We start from the raw sequence: 15,281 nt of genomic DNA on the forward strand, positions 1-15,281 counted from the left end.
TTGGAGATGCAGAAAATTAAAACAGGAGAATTTATGTTTTCTGAAGAGGGAGTGGAAGAAAACGATCCTGCACCATTTATTGCCACGTGGCTTAAATCGCTGCTTCTAGAACTCACAATCTCCGATGGTTTTGAACGGCCACATTGAATGCTTTGTCCATTTCAGGAAGAAGGAGGGAGTGTGGCACAAACTGAGGAACCTAACTTATAACTTACAGGGGGCAGCTGCAGGCGGACCCAGGGGGATGCCCTCAGGACGGTGCTTAGTTGAAGAAGCCTCAGCAATTCTTGCCCACCCCACTGATATCCTGCATGCTTTAACTGCCAACCTCAAGGGCAGCTGACACTCTCCCACATGAAAACCCCAGAGTTGTGCCTGCAGGGGAAGAATAAAGAGCTCTTTTAAAATAATTTTCAACACAGGGACAGACAAGATTTTCAGATCTGACAAGTCCCAGTTTACTCATCCCTCAAGGCAGTGGTTGCAAAACAAATAGGATTCTCTGGCCATCACGCTGCAGTGACCAGGCAGGCCAAGAGCTGCCCCTTAAACCTTCATCCGCCGGAAGTCCCACTCCGGCCAAGCCCCAAAGCAGCCTGGGCACTGGGCCCCAACGCAGTCACTTTACAAACCGATCCAAGAATTCCAGATAGGCTTTCTTTTGGGGTGCGGAGGCCGGGACAAAGTGGCCCCCTGGGTGAATGAGGGTGACAGGCTCCGCAAAGCAGAAGGCAAGCTGCCTGCTCATTTCAGCTGAGATGACCCGATCCGTCTCGCCCAGGACGTGCAGGCTGGGCACCGCAATGGGTTCCTGGTAGTAGCCCTGGTGGGGGGCTGCCTGGCTCTGGAAGCCAGCCACCACGATGGCGAAGTCAAAGGGAAAGCGGGGGTCTCCACGCTGCTTCAGGGCACAAACGATGCCCACCAACGCCGCTCCCTGGCTGAAGCCCAGGAGGCCGTCGATGGGGCCCTGCTCCGCAAAGGCCTTGGCAATGCTGTCTAGGGACTCCTCCAGCCCCTTGCAGGAAGACGCTTCTTCCAGGGCGCTGAATGTCCCTTCCTGGGGGTTGGAGAACCACCAGCCCTTTGAGGCAGCTTCTAGAGCACCTGAGGCAGCTTCCCCTGCAATGGAAAGGGGTGGAGGTTAGCAAGAATGACAAGAGAGATCAGCAGCCGTGCAGATGAGGAATAACTCATCGGAACACTCTTCATTCATTCCCTCTCTTGCAGCATAACAAATCTTAACCTTAGATGTTGTGGCCATCCCATGAATCTCAAAATGTTGGAAGATTCCAGACGGATAAAATTAAGGACATTACGCAGCGCAGACTGTGGAACTTGATCACACAAGAGGCAGCGATGGCCACTGACAAAGTTGGTTTTGAAAGAGGATTAGACACAGTAAAGGAGGAGAGGACTGCAGATGACTGCGAGCCCCAGTGGTCTCCACAGTCAGAGGCAGTGATGCTTCTGGATGCCAGTTTTCTGGAAACCAGAGGAGGGAAGAGTTGTTCTCGTGCTTGAATCCTGCTGGAGGGTTTCCCTTTGGGGCAGGAACAGCAGGCTGGGCAAGACGGGCCATGGGCCTGATCCTTCTTATGCTCCTAGAGCATAATAAATCTGCAAGTCTTTATTTAACCTGGTGCCCTCCAGGGGTTGTTGGACTACAAATCCCATCAGCCTCTAAACCAGCAGAGGACAGGCAAAGGCTTCCTGCAGGTGTCATTGCAAGACTTGTTTTTTGCTGCAACTGTCTCCATTTTTTCTTGCTGGTCCCTGACCTTTCTAATAACAATCACTCATGAAGTGTTGTTGCTTTCAGAGGGTGAGAAATATGAGTATGTTCAAATGTTCATGATCAAACCATACAGTGACTAATGTGTTTTTGTACAGGGATAGGAAACGAGGGCCCACGCCACAGACCTGCCACTCAAATGCAAACCATAACTTGTTCCTCCCACCTCAGAACAGATTTTCTCTCAGTAATTCTTACAATCAGCCTGTGGGTAGAACACTAATGGTAGGGTCTCTATCCCTGCCGGGGAAACAGAAAGGACTCGCTTAAGGCAACAGGGACTTTACCAACCGCAATGTATTTTACAGGCTTCACTGGGATTTTTGCCATGGGTTTGGAAACCAGGATTTTGCTGGAGCTTTTTCTTAACTGGAGAGGCCAGGGATTCAACCTGGGACTTTCTTCCAGCAAAGCAGCCGATCTGCCCCTACACTCCAGTTCCTTCCCCTAACAAACACACCTGAGCTGTGGCTGAGAACAGATGGAGAAACCGAAGAAGAGCCCTACAGCAGCTGGATTAGGCCAAGGGGGGGGGAGGCATCTAGTGCAGCCTCCTGTTGCCACAGTGGTGTTACGGAAAATCTGGGTGCGTATCTACCCTGCCACCCAGCCAATCGGACCAAGTCCGTGGATTCTAGCGGAAGAAAAGGAAGCTCAGCCGGACGCAGGAGCAAAATGCGAAGATCCAAGTTTATTGCGCAACAGGTTCAAGACGAGATTGAACCCCGAGAATGGGGCGACATAAACTTTTAAAAGTTCCCACCAAGTCCCATAACACAGTGCGAGAAACGTCATGAATACATTATGGGAAGGTTGGATTTCATGGGTTACATCATGAATACATTACACACGTCATGAATATGTCAGAGAAAAGGTGGGGTTAGACTAATTTACATTTGAGGAAAGGGAGGGGGAATATGCAGAGCGAGGGTCATACACAAATATACATTTCATGAGTACCGGCGGCGGTGAGACAATGGGTTATTGATATGCACTGTCTGCCACCTGGTATTGCCCGGGGGACGGGCTGGGCAGAGCGATCTGACAGGATTAAGGAGTTCCTGTGTACGTGACTTGCCGTCTCGAGGATTATGGAGTCGGCCAACATCATGGAGTCCTGGGGAAACTGAGTCGAATGACACCAAGAGCAAGAAAATTGGAGCTGCGGTTGATTTTATATGAATTTTGAAAGGTTCTGATGACTTTCAGTCCGTTCCGTAGCCTAGATCAAAAGCGGAAGCAGAATGTATCCATTCTTGCAGAAATGGATACATTGTAACAAGGGTTTGACAGTTTTACGAGGTCGGGAGTTTCGGTTCTATTGTTCTCGCCATGGGGGGCCGTCAGCAGCTCGTCAGGAGGTTAAATGAGGCGTGCAAGAGCTCCCTGAGCTAGCTCCTGCAGGACGAATGCATGGCTGTGATTGGCCAAAGCGCAGCCATAGGAATAAGCGGAGAAGGGAAACACTCGGTCTACTCATTCTAAGTATGGAGCGCAGATAGGCATAGGAAAGGATAGGGAATATATATATACTCAAGCTTATTTCGCTCGGGAAAAGGTCTGGGAAACATGTGGTGCTTGTGCAACGGTGAAGGGGGTTCGAGGGTGGGTGTGCGGTGGTACCCTTGAGGTCATCGCCTCGGACCGCCAAAAGGAAGGGAGGAAATAGGCACCCCCCCCCTCAGTCCGTATCAGTCCCCCATTCGGAGATAGATTTGCATTAAAGTTCTGTAAGAACTTGCAAATCCTTTCTCCGCACCATTTGAGCACTAAATTTCGGTGATCTCATATTCACCTTCTCCCAAATGTCTCATCTGTACATAGTCTGGGAAAGTGGGAGCATGTCGGGAGCGGGAATAGGCTCGAAGAGGAAAGGAGGTAGCAGAAGCAGAATGACGGAGGAGAGAGCAGCAAGGGGTAATACAATGCATAGTACAACATAGGATAGAGACACAGAGGAAAACAGTTAAAATGATGAACAACACGACTTTCAATAGTTGTCTGAGCCATCCCAGCTTGGGCAACCATCCCCATAAGTCTACGTCGGATAGCCCCTCATGCTGGATGTCGTGGAGTTTCCCTGCTAGTTCATGAATGTTATTTAAATGTCCAGTTATATTTAAGGTCTGGTCAGTCACGTATGTACAGCACTCTGTGCCTATTAATGCACAGGTACCTCCTTGACTGGACAAGAGGAAGTCTGTCGCGATCCTCGTCTGTAGGCTCAATTGTCTTACCTCGGATAGTTCCGACATGAGAGAGTCTGTGATCTGAGTCGCCTCCTGCATGAACTTAAGGAGGATGTCGGTGAGTCGGAGAATATCCACGTGGTTTGAACCGGCACCGTAGGCGGGGAAGAGTGCTCGGCCTACGGTCTCTCCATTCGCAGCAACGTCTGATAGGTCTGACAGCTCTTTTTGCTCCCTTTTGTTCCGTTGTCTTCCAGGCGGTAGGTGTGGTAATATTCTAATTCCGGGAACGATGTAGCCGATGAAGCAGGATCCGGACATGTGTGGGCTCACCCATGTATAGGCGCGGTGCCCACACACCCAGAATAGGCCGCTGAGGTAAGATTCCATTCGGCCTGAAGCAAAGGTTTGTAGTAGCTTGGTGTCTGCGGGTTGTGGCTTCCAGTCCAAGGGATGTCCAACCGCAGCGGCCCAGGCAACAGTAAGATTAGGAAAAGTTCGGGAGTCCCTTGTGTTAGAGACAGTGACCAGTCCAGTTGGTAGGATTTCCAAAGTGTTGGTGCATGTACTGGATCCGATGAAGGTTCCTTCCCCTGAGAAGCTGCGGCAAAGGGGTCCCTTCGTAGGGCCGGTGAGGTAGAGGTATTGATGTGTTAAGTTGAGTGCGGTCAGGTTCCAGGAGGTAACATTTCCGGAACGGAACTGTTCTAGGGTCACTGGTACAGGGACCAGTGGGAGGCTCTGTTGGAGATGGCTGGGTGCGTGAGCGCAAATCCAGCAGTCCGGGTAGGGTGACTCCTTCGCCACCTGGCTGAGAAGCTTAATATAGGAGTTTTGCTCCCAGGATGACAGGAGGTCTTCTCCCGGGAGTGCCGGGTCGGCGCCGAATTGTCGGGGTGCTGTGCCAACCGGATGGAGGGGGTCGGTGGTGTTCAGTAGTCGCCTATCCCTGGCGATACCGCCGCATCGCAGGGGTCCGACGTGGTCCCATGAGGGGGAGCGCGAGGGGTGTAAGGAATGGTGCCACCCTTCGAGATATTCAGCCCCTCTCCACTCATGAGTGACCCCTAAGTCCCATAGGCAGCAGAACCGTCGTAGGCAGAGTCCTTGGAGTTGGGGCTTCCGGGTTTCTGGGGTGGAGCGGAGGCACTGGAAGCCGAAAATCAAGTTTCCAGAGGGGTGGCTTGATTCCGTATAAGCGTGAGTAGCCCCTCCTGTCTCGACTTCGGTCCAGTTTGGGGTTTGCGAGACCTCCCCGTTCTCGTAAAGAAGGTAAGTCCCATTTCTGCAGGTCAGCCGGTAAGAGGAGTGGTCAAGAGTGAGAGCCGCAGAGCCGACACGATGTAAATCCTTGTTTCGAATGAAAAGTTCCCAATATTCGTTTTCGGCGAGTTGGGGAACTAGGGAATGGCGCAGCAAGGTCCGGGACTCGGGAAGGCAGAAATCAAAGTCCCCCATTCGATCAGGGTTAGACCTTCCCGTCTCGACCTCATGATAGTCCAAGAAGTGGTAGTTTGTTCGTAATCCTGTGCAGTGGTCTGATGAGGTAGACGTGACCCAGGATAAGGTGGCGAGGAGTAGGGCGGTGGTGACCAGGCGCATGGCTCGGATGCGTGAGCGAACGAAGGCGCCGGACAGGGTGAGGCTGTAAAGCGAAGGTATCAAATAGCGCTGTTGAACGGTGCTGTCAGATGAACTGTCAAAGGCGGAGCTGTCAAGCGAAGCAAGGTGTCAATGGAGCTGTCAAACGAAGCAGGCTGTCAATGGAGCTGTCAAACGAAGCAGGCTGTCAATGGAGCTGTCAAACGAAGCAAACTGTCAATGGAGCTGTCAAACGAAGCAAGCTGTCAATGGAGCTGTCAAACGAAGCAAGCTGTCAATGGAGCTGTCAAACGAAGCAAGCTGTCAATGGAGCTGTCAAACGAAGCAAGCTGTCAATGGAGCTGTCAAGCGTGGTTGTCGGCGCGTCTGAAACGTAGCTTGATGGTGTTGGTATCTGGGATGATTTCAGACGTCCAGTTGGGTGTCGCGGTGTCTGGTCCGGTCTGTTGGGCCCGACTTTGGCCCCGATCGGCTGGTCCGGTCTGTTGAGCCCGACTTTGGCCCCGATCGGCTGGTCCGGTCTGTTGAGCCCGACCTTGGCCCCGATCAACTGGTCCGGTCTGTTGAGCCCGACCTTGGCCCCGATCAACTGGTCCGGTCTGTTGGTCGTCGTCGTCAATATATGAGGTCGGTAAAGCCGGTGGAGTCGAAAAGGTGAAGTCCTCGCCGTTGCTTTCTTCCGTCTCCTGTGGAGGGGGTGAGGACTTGCACCTAGTGTGATGTAACCAGGAATTCTTCTCACCTACTTTCACGGCGGTTGGCGATGTCAAGAGTACTTGGTAGGGACCTTCCCACGCGGGTTGGAGTGGTTCTTTCTGGTAGACCTTGACGAGGATCCAGTCGCCCGGGTGGAAGGAGTGAGCGTGGACGTCGATGGGAAGATTCTGTCCCTCGATGGCCGCGTAGTGGTGGAGACGCTGTAGCTGTGTCTGGAGCTGAATAACATAATTAGTAAGTTCTGCCTCCCCGAGCTCCAGTTCCGATAGTGGGAATAGGGTGTTGTAGACGGGAGGAGGTCTCCCGAATAAGAGTTCGAATGGGGAGAGTTTCAAACGTCCGGTTGGGGCGCTGCGGATGTTATGAAGAACTAGTGGGAGTGCATTGACCCATTTTAGGCCAGTGAGCTCGCAAAGTTTGCCCAACTGTATCTTTATTTCCTGGTTCATACGTTCCACTTGGCCAGAAGATTGTGGGTGGTATGGGGTGTGGAGGTCCCATTTGATTTGGAGTGATTTGGCCACTAATTGCACCACTTCTGCAGTAAAGTGGGTCCCCCTATCGCTGTCTAGGCGACGGGGTATGCCATAGCGGGGAATAATGTCCTGTAGGAGGGCCCTGGCAACTACGGATGCGGTGGCCTTTCTGCAAGGGAATCCCTCCACCCACGAGGAAAATTGGTCAACGATAATCAAAGCATGCTTAAAGCCTTGGCATTGGGGCAGATCAATGAAATCAAGCTGCAAGTTCTCAAAGGGGACAAAGGTCCATGGTCTGGCTCCAGGCGGCCTCCTGGGTTGACGCTTAGGATTGAAGCGCTGGCAGGTAATGCAATTCTTTGATGCTGCTGCTGCTGCGGCAGCTATCCCGGGTGCGTACCAAGATCTAATTACATGTTCCATTAATCTCCCTTTTCCCCAATGTGTTCGCTGATGAAGAAACCTCGCTACTTTTGGAGTCCAGGCCTTTGGAAGGACGGGTCTTCCATCGGGGAGGACCCAGATACCCTGTTGTTCGGTGGCACCTATCGATTCCCACGTAGCCTTCTCATCCCCTGGGGCAGATTTGTAAATTTCTGTGAGGTCTAGGTCTGCTGGCAGTTGGAGGGCTTGGAACTCGGATTCGTTGTTAGGGGTGCGTAAGGCTGCCATCTGTGCGGCTTTGTCGGCTCGTCTGTTTCCTTTAGAAACTGAGTCTCTGCCCTTGGTATGGGCCTTGCAGTGGACAACGGCTATAGCGGCAGGTAGGTGGATCGCTGTGAGAAGTCGCCCAACCAGGGCGGCGTGCGAGATTTGAGACCCAGCAGCGGTTAGAAAGCCTCTTTGGAGCCAAATTTGGCCAGTTGTGTGCACCAAGCCGAAACAGTATTTACTATCCGTATAAATGGTTATCCGCTTCCCTTCACCAATCTCGCAGGCACGCAGCAGCGCAATTAGCTCGGCGGCTTGGGCACTGTACTGAGAGTTAATTGGATTTGACTCTATTATTTCGAAGTCGGAGACCACCGCGTACCCGGTCTTCCTGACCCCGTCGATCACTTTAGAGCTACCATCGGTATATAATATTAGGTCCGGGTTCTCCAGGGGAAGATGATCTAAGTCTTCACGGGGCTTTTCGGCTTGCCGGACTATAGTGGTGCAGTCATGATGCGGGGTGCCATCATCGGGAAGGGGTAGTAGGGTAGCGGGGTTTAGCGAGTTGACACGTTTAATGGTGACATTGGTTGGAGTTAGTAGGAGGGCTTCGTAGCGGTTGAGGCGGGAGTTGGAGAAATGGTGACATCCTTTTAGGGTTAGGAGGGTTGAGACTGAATGGGGAACGTGGAGGGTGATTTCGTGGCCTAGAACCGTCTCTTGGGCTTTCTCGAGGAGGACAGCGGCGGCAGCAATGGCTCTGAGGCAACTGATAGCCCCTTTGGCAGTATTGTCAAGTTGTAGACTATAATATGCTACTGGCCTCTCTTGGTCGCGGAATGGTTGGGTTAGGACCCCAGAGGCTACCCCCATTTGTTCGTGGATGAACAAGTTGAAAGGGATTCGGTAGTCGGGTAATCCTAGGGCAGGAGCAGATCTGAGTTCCCGTTTTAGTCGTTCAAAAGAGCTGTAAGCTTCATCTTCCCAGACTAAGGTGTCTGGGTGGTCCTGGCGGGTCATGGCAGTTAAGGGCTTCGTTATTTCACTGTAACCAGCGATCCATGCCCGGCAGAAGCCGGCCATGCCAAGGAAGCCGCGGAGCTGTCGCTTTGTTCTTGGGAGGGGAATTTTAGTGACTGCCTCAATCCTGTCAGTGGCTAGACTTCTGGTCCCTACTCCCAAGATGTGTCCGAGATACTTGACTTCTTGCTTACAATATTGGAGTTTCTTAGGAGACACTTTATGTCCCTTCTTTGCTAATTCTGATAGGAGGCATTTAGTATCTATCTTACACGCCTCCTCACTGGTAGAGCATAATAAAATATCGTCCACGTAGAGAAGCAGGGTGGAACTGGCCGGTAGGTGGATGTCCTCTAAGTCCTGATGTAACACGGCCGAAAAAATGGCGGGTGACTCTACATAGCCTTGGGGCAGTCTGGTCCACGTTAATTGGCTGGGCCCCCAGGTAAATGCAAAAAGGAATTGGCTGGCTGGATCTAGGGGTATGCTGAAGAAGGCAGAACACAGGTCCGCAGCGGAGTACCAAGTCGTCCCTGCTGGAATGGCGTTTAGGAGGGAGTTCGGGTTGCCAACTACCGGGTGTCGGGGGATCACGAATTGGTTCACTAATCTCAAGTCCTGCACAAAACGGTACCGTATAGGTGCCCCCTCCTTAGCGGGTTTCTTGACCGGGAGAACTGGGGTATTACAGGGTGAAGCGCATGGGACTAGAATCCCCTTTTCGAGGAAGTCCTCAATCATGGGTGTTAGGCCTTCTATGGCTTCTTTGGGCAGAGGGTATTGCTTGGTGCATGGGAAGGGTAAGTCGCTTCGGTAAGTGATCTTAACCGGAGTGGCGGAGAGTAAGAGTCCCACTGAGGTTGATTCAGTGCCCCATAGGGAGGGGGGCAATTCGTTTTCCAGTTCTAAAGGGAGTTCGGGAAACTGTCGGTCCGCTTTGGATTCCTGAACGATACCCTGGAAAATGGGAATGGAGTTCCCTGGCATATGTAGGTAAATGCCATCCGGGGAGCATTTTATGGTGGCATTAAGTTTGCAGAGGAGGTCTCTGCCGAGGAGGTTGACTGGGCTGCTTGTTAATAGGAAAGTGTGTTCCGCTAGTAATGGTCCGAGGGTGACCTTGGCCGGTCGCGAGAGCGGGCAAGTGCGGGGTATCCCATCCAGTCCCATTACTTTCTTGGTTACTGTCCCTGGTTCCAGGTGACTGTCGGTTAGGGTGGAATAGGTGGCCCCTGTGTCCAGTAGACATTGGTAAGGGTGGCCGTCTATCTCGATAGTACAGACCGGGTCCTCGGGTGACAATGTAAGGACAGGGCAGATGGTTTGGGTCTGATCGGGATCCCCTTCTAATTGTCAATAAGTGTTCTGATCATCGGGAGGTGGTTGGTTTGGAGGGTGCAAGGGAGGAGCAGTAGCATTCGCCCAAGGGTGGGCAGGCTGGTCTATGGCTGGCAGTTGGGTGGCCGGCATTTGGGTCCGGGGTCCCGGTTGTGGTCGGGATTGAGGGATTGGGTTCGAGACCGCCGGTGGGGTATAAGCCGCTGGGTTGTGGTTGCTGTAGCCTGGGGTTACGTTGGCTTGCGGGGAGAAAGGAGGGTGGGTGATCCGTACAGGGAAAGGCTTAGGCTCCTGTCCCCCGTAGGGTGTCGCATTTAGGTAGGGGCAGAATCTTTTTATGTGTCCCTCTTCCTGGCAGTAATAGCATCCTCCAGTCCCCGGTCCCCATTGCCTATAGGGATTTGGGGTTCCTCCTCCACGGATTCCCTTTCCTCGAGGGAATCCCCTGCCTCGATTAGGACCATAGGCAGGTTCCATGCTTAAGGCTAGTATTTGTTCGACCTCGGGCTTCGTTTCCTTCTTCTTTCTTTCATCCCGAGAGTTGTAGACAGATTTTGCGATGGACAAGATTTCACTTACGCTCTTTCCATCGTATCCAATTTGGAGATTCAGAGCTTTCCTGATATCTGGGCAAGCCTGATCCTTGAAGAACCCTTTAATGATTACTTCATGCTGTGGGTTGTTGGGGTCTATTCCTCCCCATGTTTTAATGGCAGAGACCAATCTAGTGTAATAATCGGACGGGTGTTCATTTGGTCCCTGCATGACCGACTGGACTTTGGTCCAATTAACGGTGCGTTGTCCGGCGGCCTTTACACCGTCCAAAATGGCCTTTTTAAATAGGTTTAAGCACCAAATACCGTTAGTGGTATTATAGTCCCATTCTGGTTCTACTCTGAGACATTGTGCTGTGAGCGCTTGCAATCCCTGAGGCCGTCCCCTTTGGTAGTCAGGTAGTTCTATGGCTTCCCCAGCTTTAGTTAGAATGTCCGCTTTCTCCGCCTCGTTGAAGAGGGCATTCAGAAGGACGTGGACATCGGGCCAGGTGGGATTGTGTGTGGAGAAGATAGCGCTGACCTGGCGGTGGCCTTTGTCCGGGTCATCCCTCAATGAGGGCATCTGGTTTGACCAAGTTACCAGGTCTGAGGTATAGAAGGGTTGATGCGTGTAAACCATCCGCGGGGGCCCATCAGGGTCGAGAGGAGGAATGGGCAGGGCCCTTAAGGGCATCTGGACCGCAGTAGAACTCACGGTGGAGCTTACTTGGTCAGAAGTCCCCGGAGTCTCTTTATCACGGCCCCGGGTCCCTTTTTCGGAGCCTTGAGGTTCCGTGGGAGCGGGTTTATTCCCGACTTGGGTAGAGTCCTCAATGGTGTTGTGGTGAGTAGAGGAGGGGATTTTAGTTTTAGCTTGTCCGGGGTTTTTAACTTGTTTGGCCCCCCCCTTGTCCTTTTTCGCTTGTAGTCGTGTGACCCTCCTATTTTCGGTGTCTTGTGCCTCATCCTCCTCCCCCGTTTCCTCCCCACTACTGGAGTCGCTGTCGCTGGATGTCGGGGCTTGCGGCGGTGGTCCTTGATAGTAAAAGGGGACCAGGGTCTGTCGTACATCGTCATCTTCGTAAGGGGGGGGCATTGGCAGTCGCCCGGGATTTAATATAGGCAATTGGTAAGATGTTGTTCCCTTTGGGGCTTGGAGCATTCTCCTTACGGCCTCAAAGGTGGCCAGGTATTCTAACTGGCGGGGTTTTTCTTCTATCAGGGCTTTCCTTAGGTGGTTCAAGCGTTCTTCATTAAACGAACCCCCCGGTGGCCACCGCAGTTCGGGTCTGGCGGAGGCAGTCCTGGCGGGCCAGGTTCCGGAGCAGAGGTCCTCTAGTTTTTCCTTAGATAACAATTTGTGGCCAGGAATCGACTTCCAACACGCGATGACAAATTGAAGAGGGGAGTCGGGATCCTTCTGGGAACGGGATGGCTTCCGGGAAGCCTTCCTCCCAGAATGAGTCCGCTCGTGTTTGGAAGCCTGGGTACCCATAGTATACTTCACGCGTGTCTAGATAGGAAAGAGGAGAGGGGAGGGGGTCGATAAGGATTCGTGGGTCTAGGGTTATTCGACAAAGGACTAGTAAAATGAAAGGTCTTTAGTCGCTTGGCAACTTCCTAGGGAGGTTTTTAAGAGCTCTAGCTATCCGGTATTCCTTACTTCCTTTTCCTTAACCATTCACCTGGGGTCCCTTTTCCACTCTGCCGATCCCGCCCAATTCCTCATGGGCTATTCCCTCCTGGCAACCTCCTACCTATCGTCACAACTCAGGAAAGGGGCCCTACTGAACGCCCGCACCGTGCGGTGCCAGATCGGGTGGTCCCTGGACAGAGGTTTGGGTCGAAAATCCCCCTTGCTTTCGGAAGCGGGCTTACAGTACACGTGGTATTGTAGCCCGACCGGTGCGGCTGGGATTGGGATAGAAAGCAAGACCACTTCCTGCCCCCTAGAAAGGACGCTCGGGAAGATCGGAAAGAGAGCTCCAACCCCTTGCTTTCAACTGGGATGCCCGTTTGCGGAGAGTCGGCTATCTTTCAAGTCGGGTCTCTCCGTCTTACCTTTCGGGCTCCCAATTGGTGCGGCTGGCTGGAGGGTTTAGATAAAGAGATAGAGCTCAGAACCCCCCTTTGGGTTGAGCAGCGGTCCACGGTCTCTCTCACTGACTGGACCAAGAGAAAGGCGAGAAGGTACGATAGAGAGGAGGGCAGAGAATTCAGTTGCCAGGAGACTTCCACCCCTTCCCACCAGTGCACTGGATTTTCCTATACTCACGCGTCTTCCCGTCGATCCGATCCCGGGATCGATGAATGAGCCGGCTGGATCCCTTTTGCTCCCCGGCTGAACTCCTGGGGCTTCCGATTACCGCCCGGGAGATGGCCGGAGGTCCAAAAGGGTCTTCTCGGGCAAATTGGCCCGCAGCCGGCTGAAGAATTCGGGGCCTCCGGTCAGCAACCCGGGAGAACCGCCAGCCCCACGTTGGGCGCCAAGCTGTTACGGAAAATCTGGGTGCGTATCTACCCTGCCACCCAGCCAATCGGACCAAGTCCGTGGATTCTAGCGGAAGAAAAGGAAGCTCAGCCGGACGCAGGAGCAAAATGCGAAGATCCAAGTTTATTGCGCAACAGGTTCAAGACGAGATTGAACCCCGAGAATGGGGCGACATAAACTTTTAAAAGTTCCCACCAAGTCCCATAACACAGTGCGAGAAACGTCATGAATACATTATGGGAAGGTTGGATTTCATGGGTTACATCATGAATACATTACACACGTCATGAATATGTCAGAGAAAAGGTGGGGTTAGACTAATTTACATTTGAGGAAAGGGAGGGGGAATATGCAGAGCGAGGGTCATACACAAATATACATTTCATGAGTACCGGCGGCGGTGAGACAATGGGTTATTGATATGCACTGTCTGCCACCTGGTATTGCCCGGGGGACGGGCTGGGCAGAGCGATCTGACAGGATTAAGGAGTTCCTGTGTACGTGACTTGCCGTCTCGAGGATTATGGAGTCGGCCAACATCATGGAGTCCTGGGGAAACTGAGTCGAATGACACCAAGAGCAAGAAAATTGGAGCTGCGGTTGATTTTATATGAATTTTGAAAGGTTCTGATGACTTTCAGTCCGTTCCGTAGCCTAGATCAAAAGCGGAAGCAGAATGTATCCATTCTTGCAGAAATGGATACATTGTAACAAGGGTTTGACAGTTTTACGAGGTCGGGAGTTTCGGTTCTATTGTTCTCGCCATGGGGGGCCGTCAGCAGCTCGTCAGGAGGTTAAATGAGGCGTGCAAGAGCTCCCTGAGCTAGCTCCTGCAGGACGAATGCATGGCTGTGATTGGCCAAAGCGCAGCCATAGGAATAAGCGGAGAAGGGAAACACTCGGTCTACTCATTCTAAGTATGGAGCGCAGATAGGCATAGGAAAGGATAGGGAATATATATATACTCAAGCTTATTTCGCTCGGGAAAAGGTCTGGGAAACATGTGGTGCTTGTGCAACGGTGAAGGGGGTTCGAGGGTGGGTGTGCGGTGGTACCCTTGAGGTCATCGCCTCGGACCGCCAAAAGGAAGGGAGGAAATAGGCACCCCCCCCCTCAGTCCGTATCAGTGGCCAACCAGATGCCCCCAGGGAAGCCCACAAAGCAGCAGGACCGGGGGGGGGGGCAGCAGCTGCTGCTGCACACCACATGCAACATCTTCATTAAACTAGAGGAGGGTTTCCCAAACTTGGGTCTCCAGCTGTTTGGGGACTACGATTCCCATCATCCCTGAGCACTGGTCCCGCTAGCTAGGGGGGATGGGAGATGTAGTCCAAAAACTGCTGGAGAAAGCCTGTTTGGGAAACTCCAAGGTCTTCTTCCTGGCAGGTCAGGAGGACATCCGAAGAGGCTGCAGGGTCCGGCCCAAGAGGGGCCCATCTTGCCCAGCCGCCTCTTCTCACGGTGGCCGGTGCCCCCCAGCAAACGTGATCCGAGCCCCAGAGCCAGCCTCCCCTCCTGGGGTTCCCAATCCCTGGCCTTGGGAGCCACGCTGGCCCCTCGGAGCCCACGAACGGGCCCAGTCCTCTCTGGGAGACCGCGGGGCTGCTGGCCCGGCAGATTTCTTTTTTTAAAAAAAGTTCACAAAATGGATTAACGAGACTTTCTCCTGATTAGTTGCCCATCTGGGAGGCGGAAGAGGTTTTTTTGAGGGGGGGAATCGCACTCTGCACATGCTCAGAGGAACACCCGACACCCAATCAGCCTGGCCAATGGCAGGGCTCTCCTGGAGTGACGTCAGGGGAGGCGGTCCGTGACGTCACAAGGAGGCCCCGCCCCCTCACCTGACGGGAGAGGCGCGTCCACCGAATGGGGCGCGTCCACGTACAGGAGCTCCGCGCGACCGCGGAGGGCCTTGCGCAGGGACCCGGTTCGCGCGCGGAAGATGTCCGCGCTCTGCCGGTATCCATGGAGACAGAGCAGCCGCAACCCACCGCCCCCGCGGGAGGACATGCCGCATCCGGGTATCTGCGCCAGGTGGGAAGTGAACGAGGGAAGCCGGAAGCGACGCTCCTGTTTGCAGCGTCTATGGTTACGAGGCCGGAAACGCCCTTCTCGTACCGTAGAGCTAGCAAAGATGTAGAGTGAACTCTATTCGGGGTCTGGAGAGGTGAATTCCGGGCTCGCTCATGGAAATTGGCCCTCAGGTCTGATTCCATCTCTGCGCGGAACACTTAAGATGCCTGCCAAGGCGAAACTATTGCCTGCTTCCCCCTGCGTCTGCCAGGGGAGGAAAGAGCAAGCGAGAGGAGGCTCACGACAGCCCTGCAAGGTAGGACACCAGAGGCGGGTAGGATTCCCAAGCAAAAAAAGAGTGGCCTTAAATTCATCGCCTGCCCCAACCTCCTCTTTCTGTGCAAAAAGAAAGAGAGCAATCCTGCCACGGTCTTTTTAAATCTCACA

The 15,281-nt window shown here is 53.1% G+C and overlaps 1 protein-coding gene across 1 annotated transcript; it reads right to left on the reverse strand.

The window, feature by feature from the left end:
* OVCA2 (OVCA2 serine hydrolase domain containing) lies at positions 1–14,923 on the reverse strand. Its single transcript, XM_082201954.1, has 2 exons — positions 14,663–14,923; positions 1–1,122 (listed from the first exon to the last, which is right to left on the reverse strand). The coding sequence occupies exons 1-2, from the start codon at positions 14,829–14,831 to the stop codon at positions 620–622; spliced, it is 672 nt and encodes a 223-aa protein (XP_082058080.1). The 5' UTR covers positions 14,832–14,923; the 3' UTR covers positions 1–619.
* Positions 14,924–15,281: the final 358 nt, after the last annotated feature.

The sequence above is a fragment of the Podarcis vaucheri genome (assembly GCF_965113315.1).
Source record: "Podarcis vaucheri genome assembly, chromosome: 15".
In the NCBI taxonomy this organism is placed as follows: domain Eukaryota; kingdom Metazoa; phylum Chordata; class Lepidosauria; order Squamata; family Lacertidae; genus Podarcis; species Podarcis vaucheri.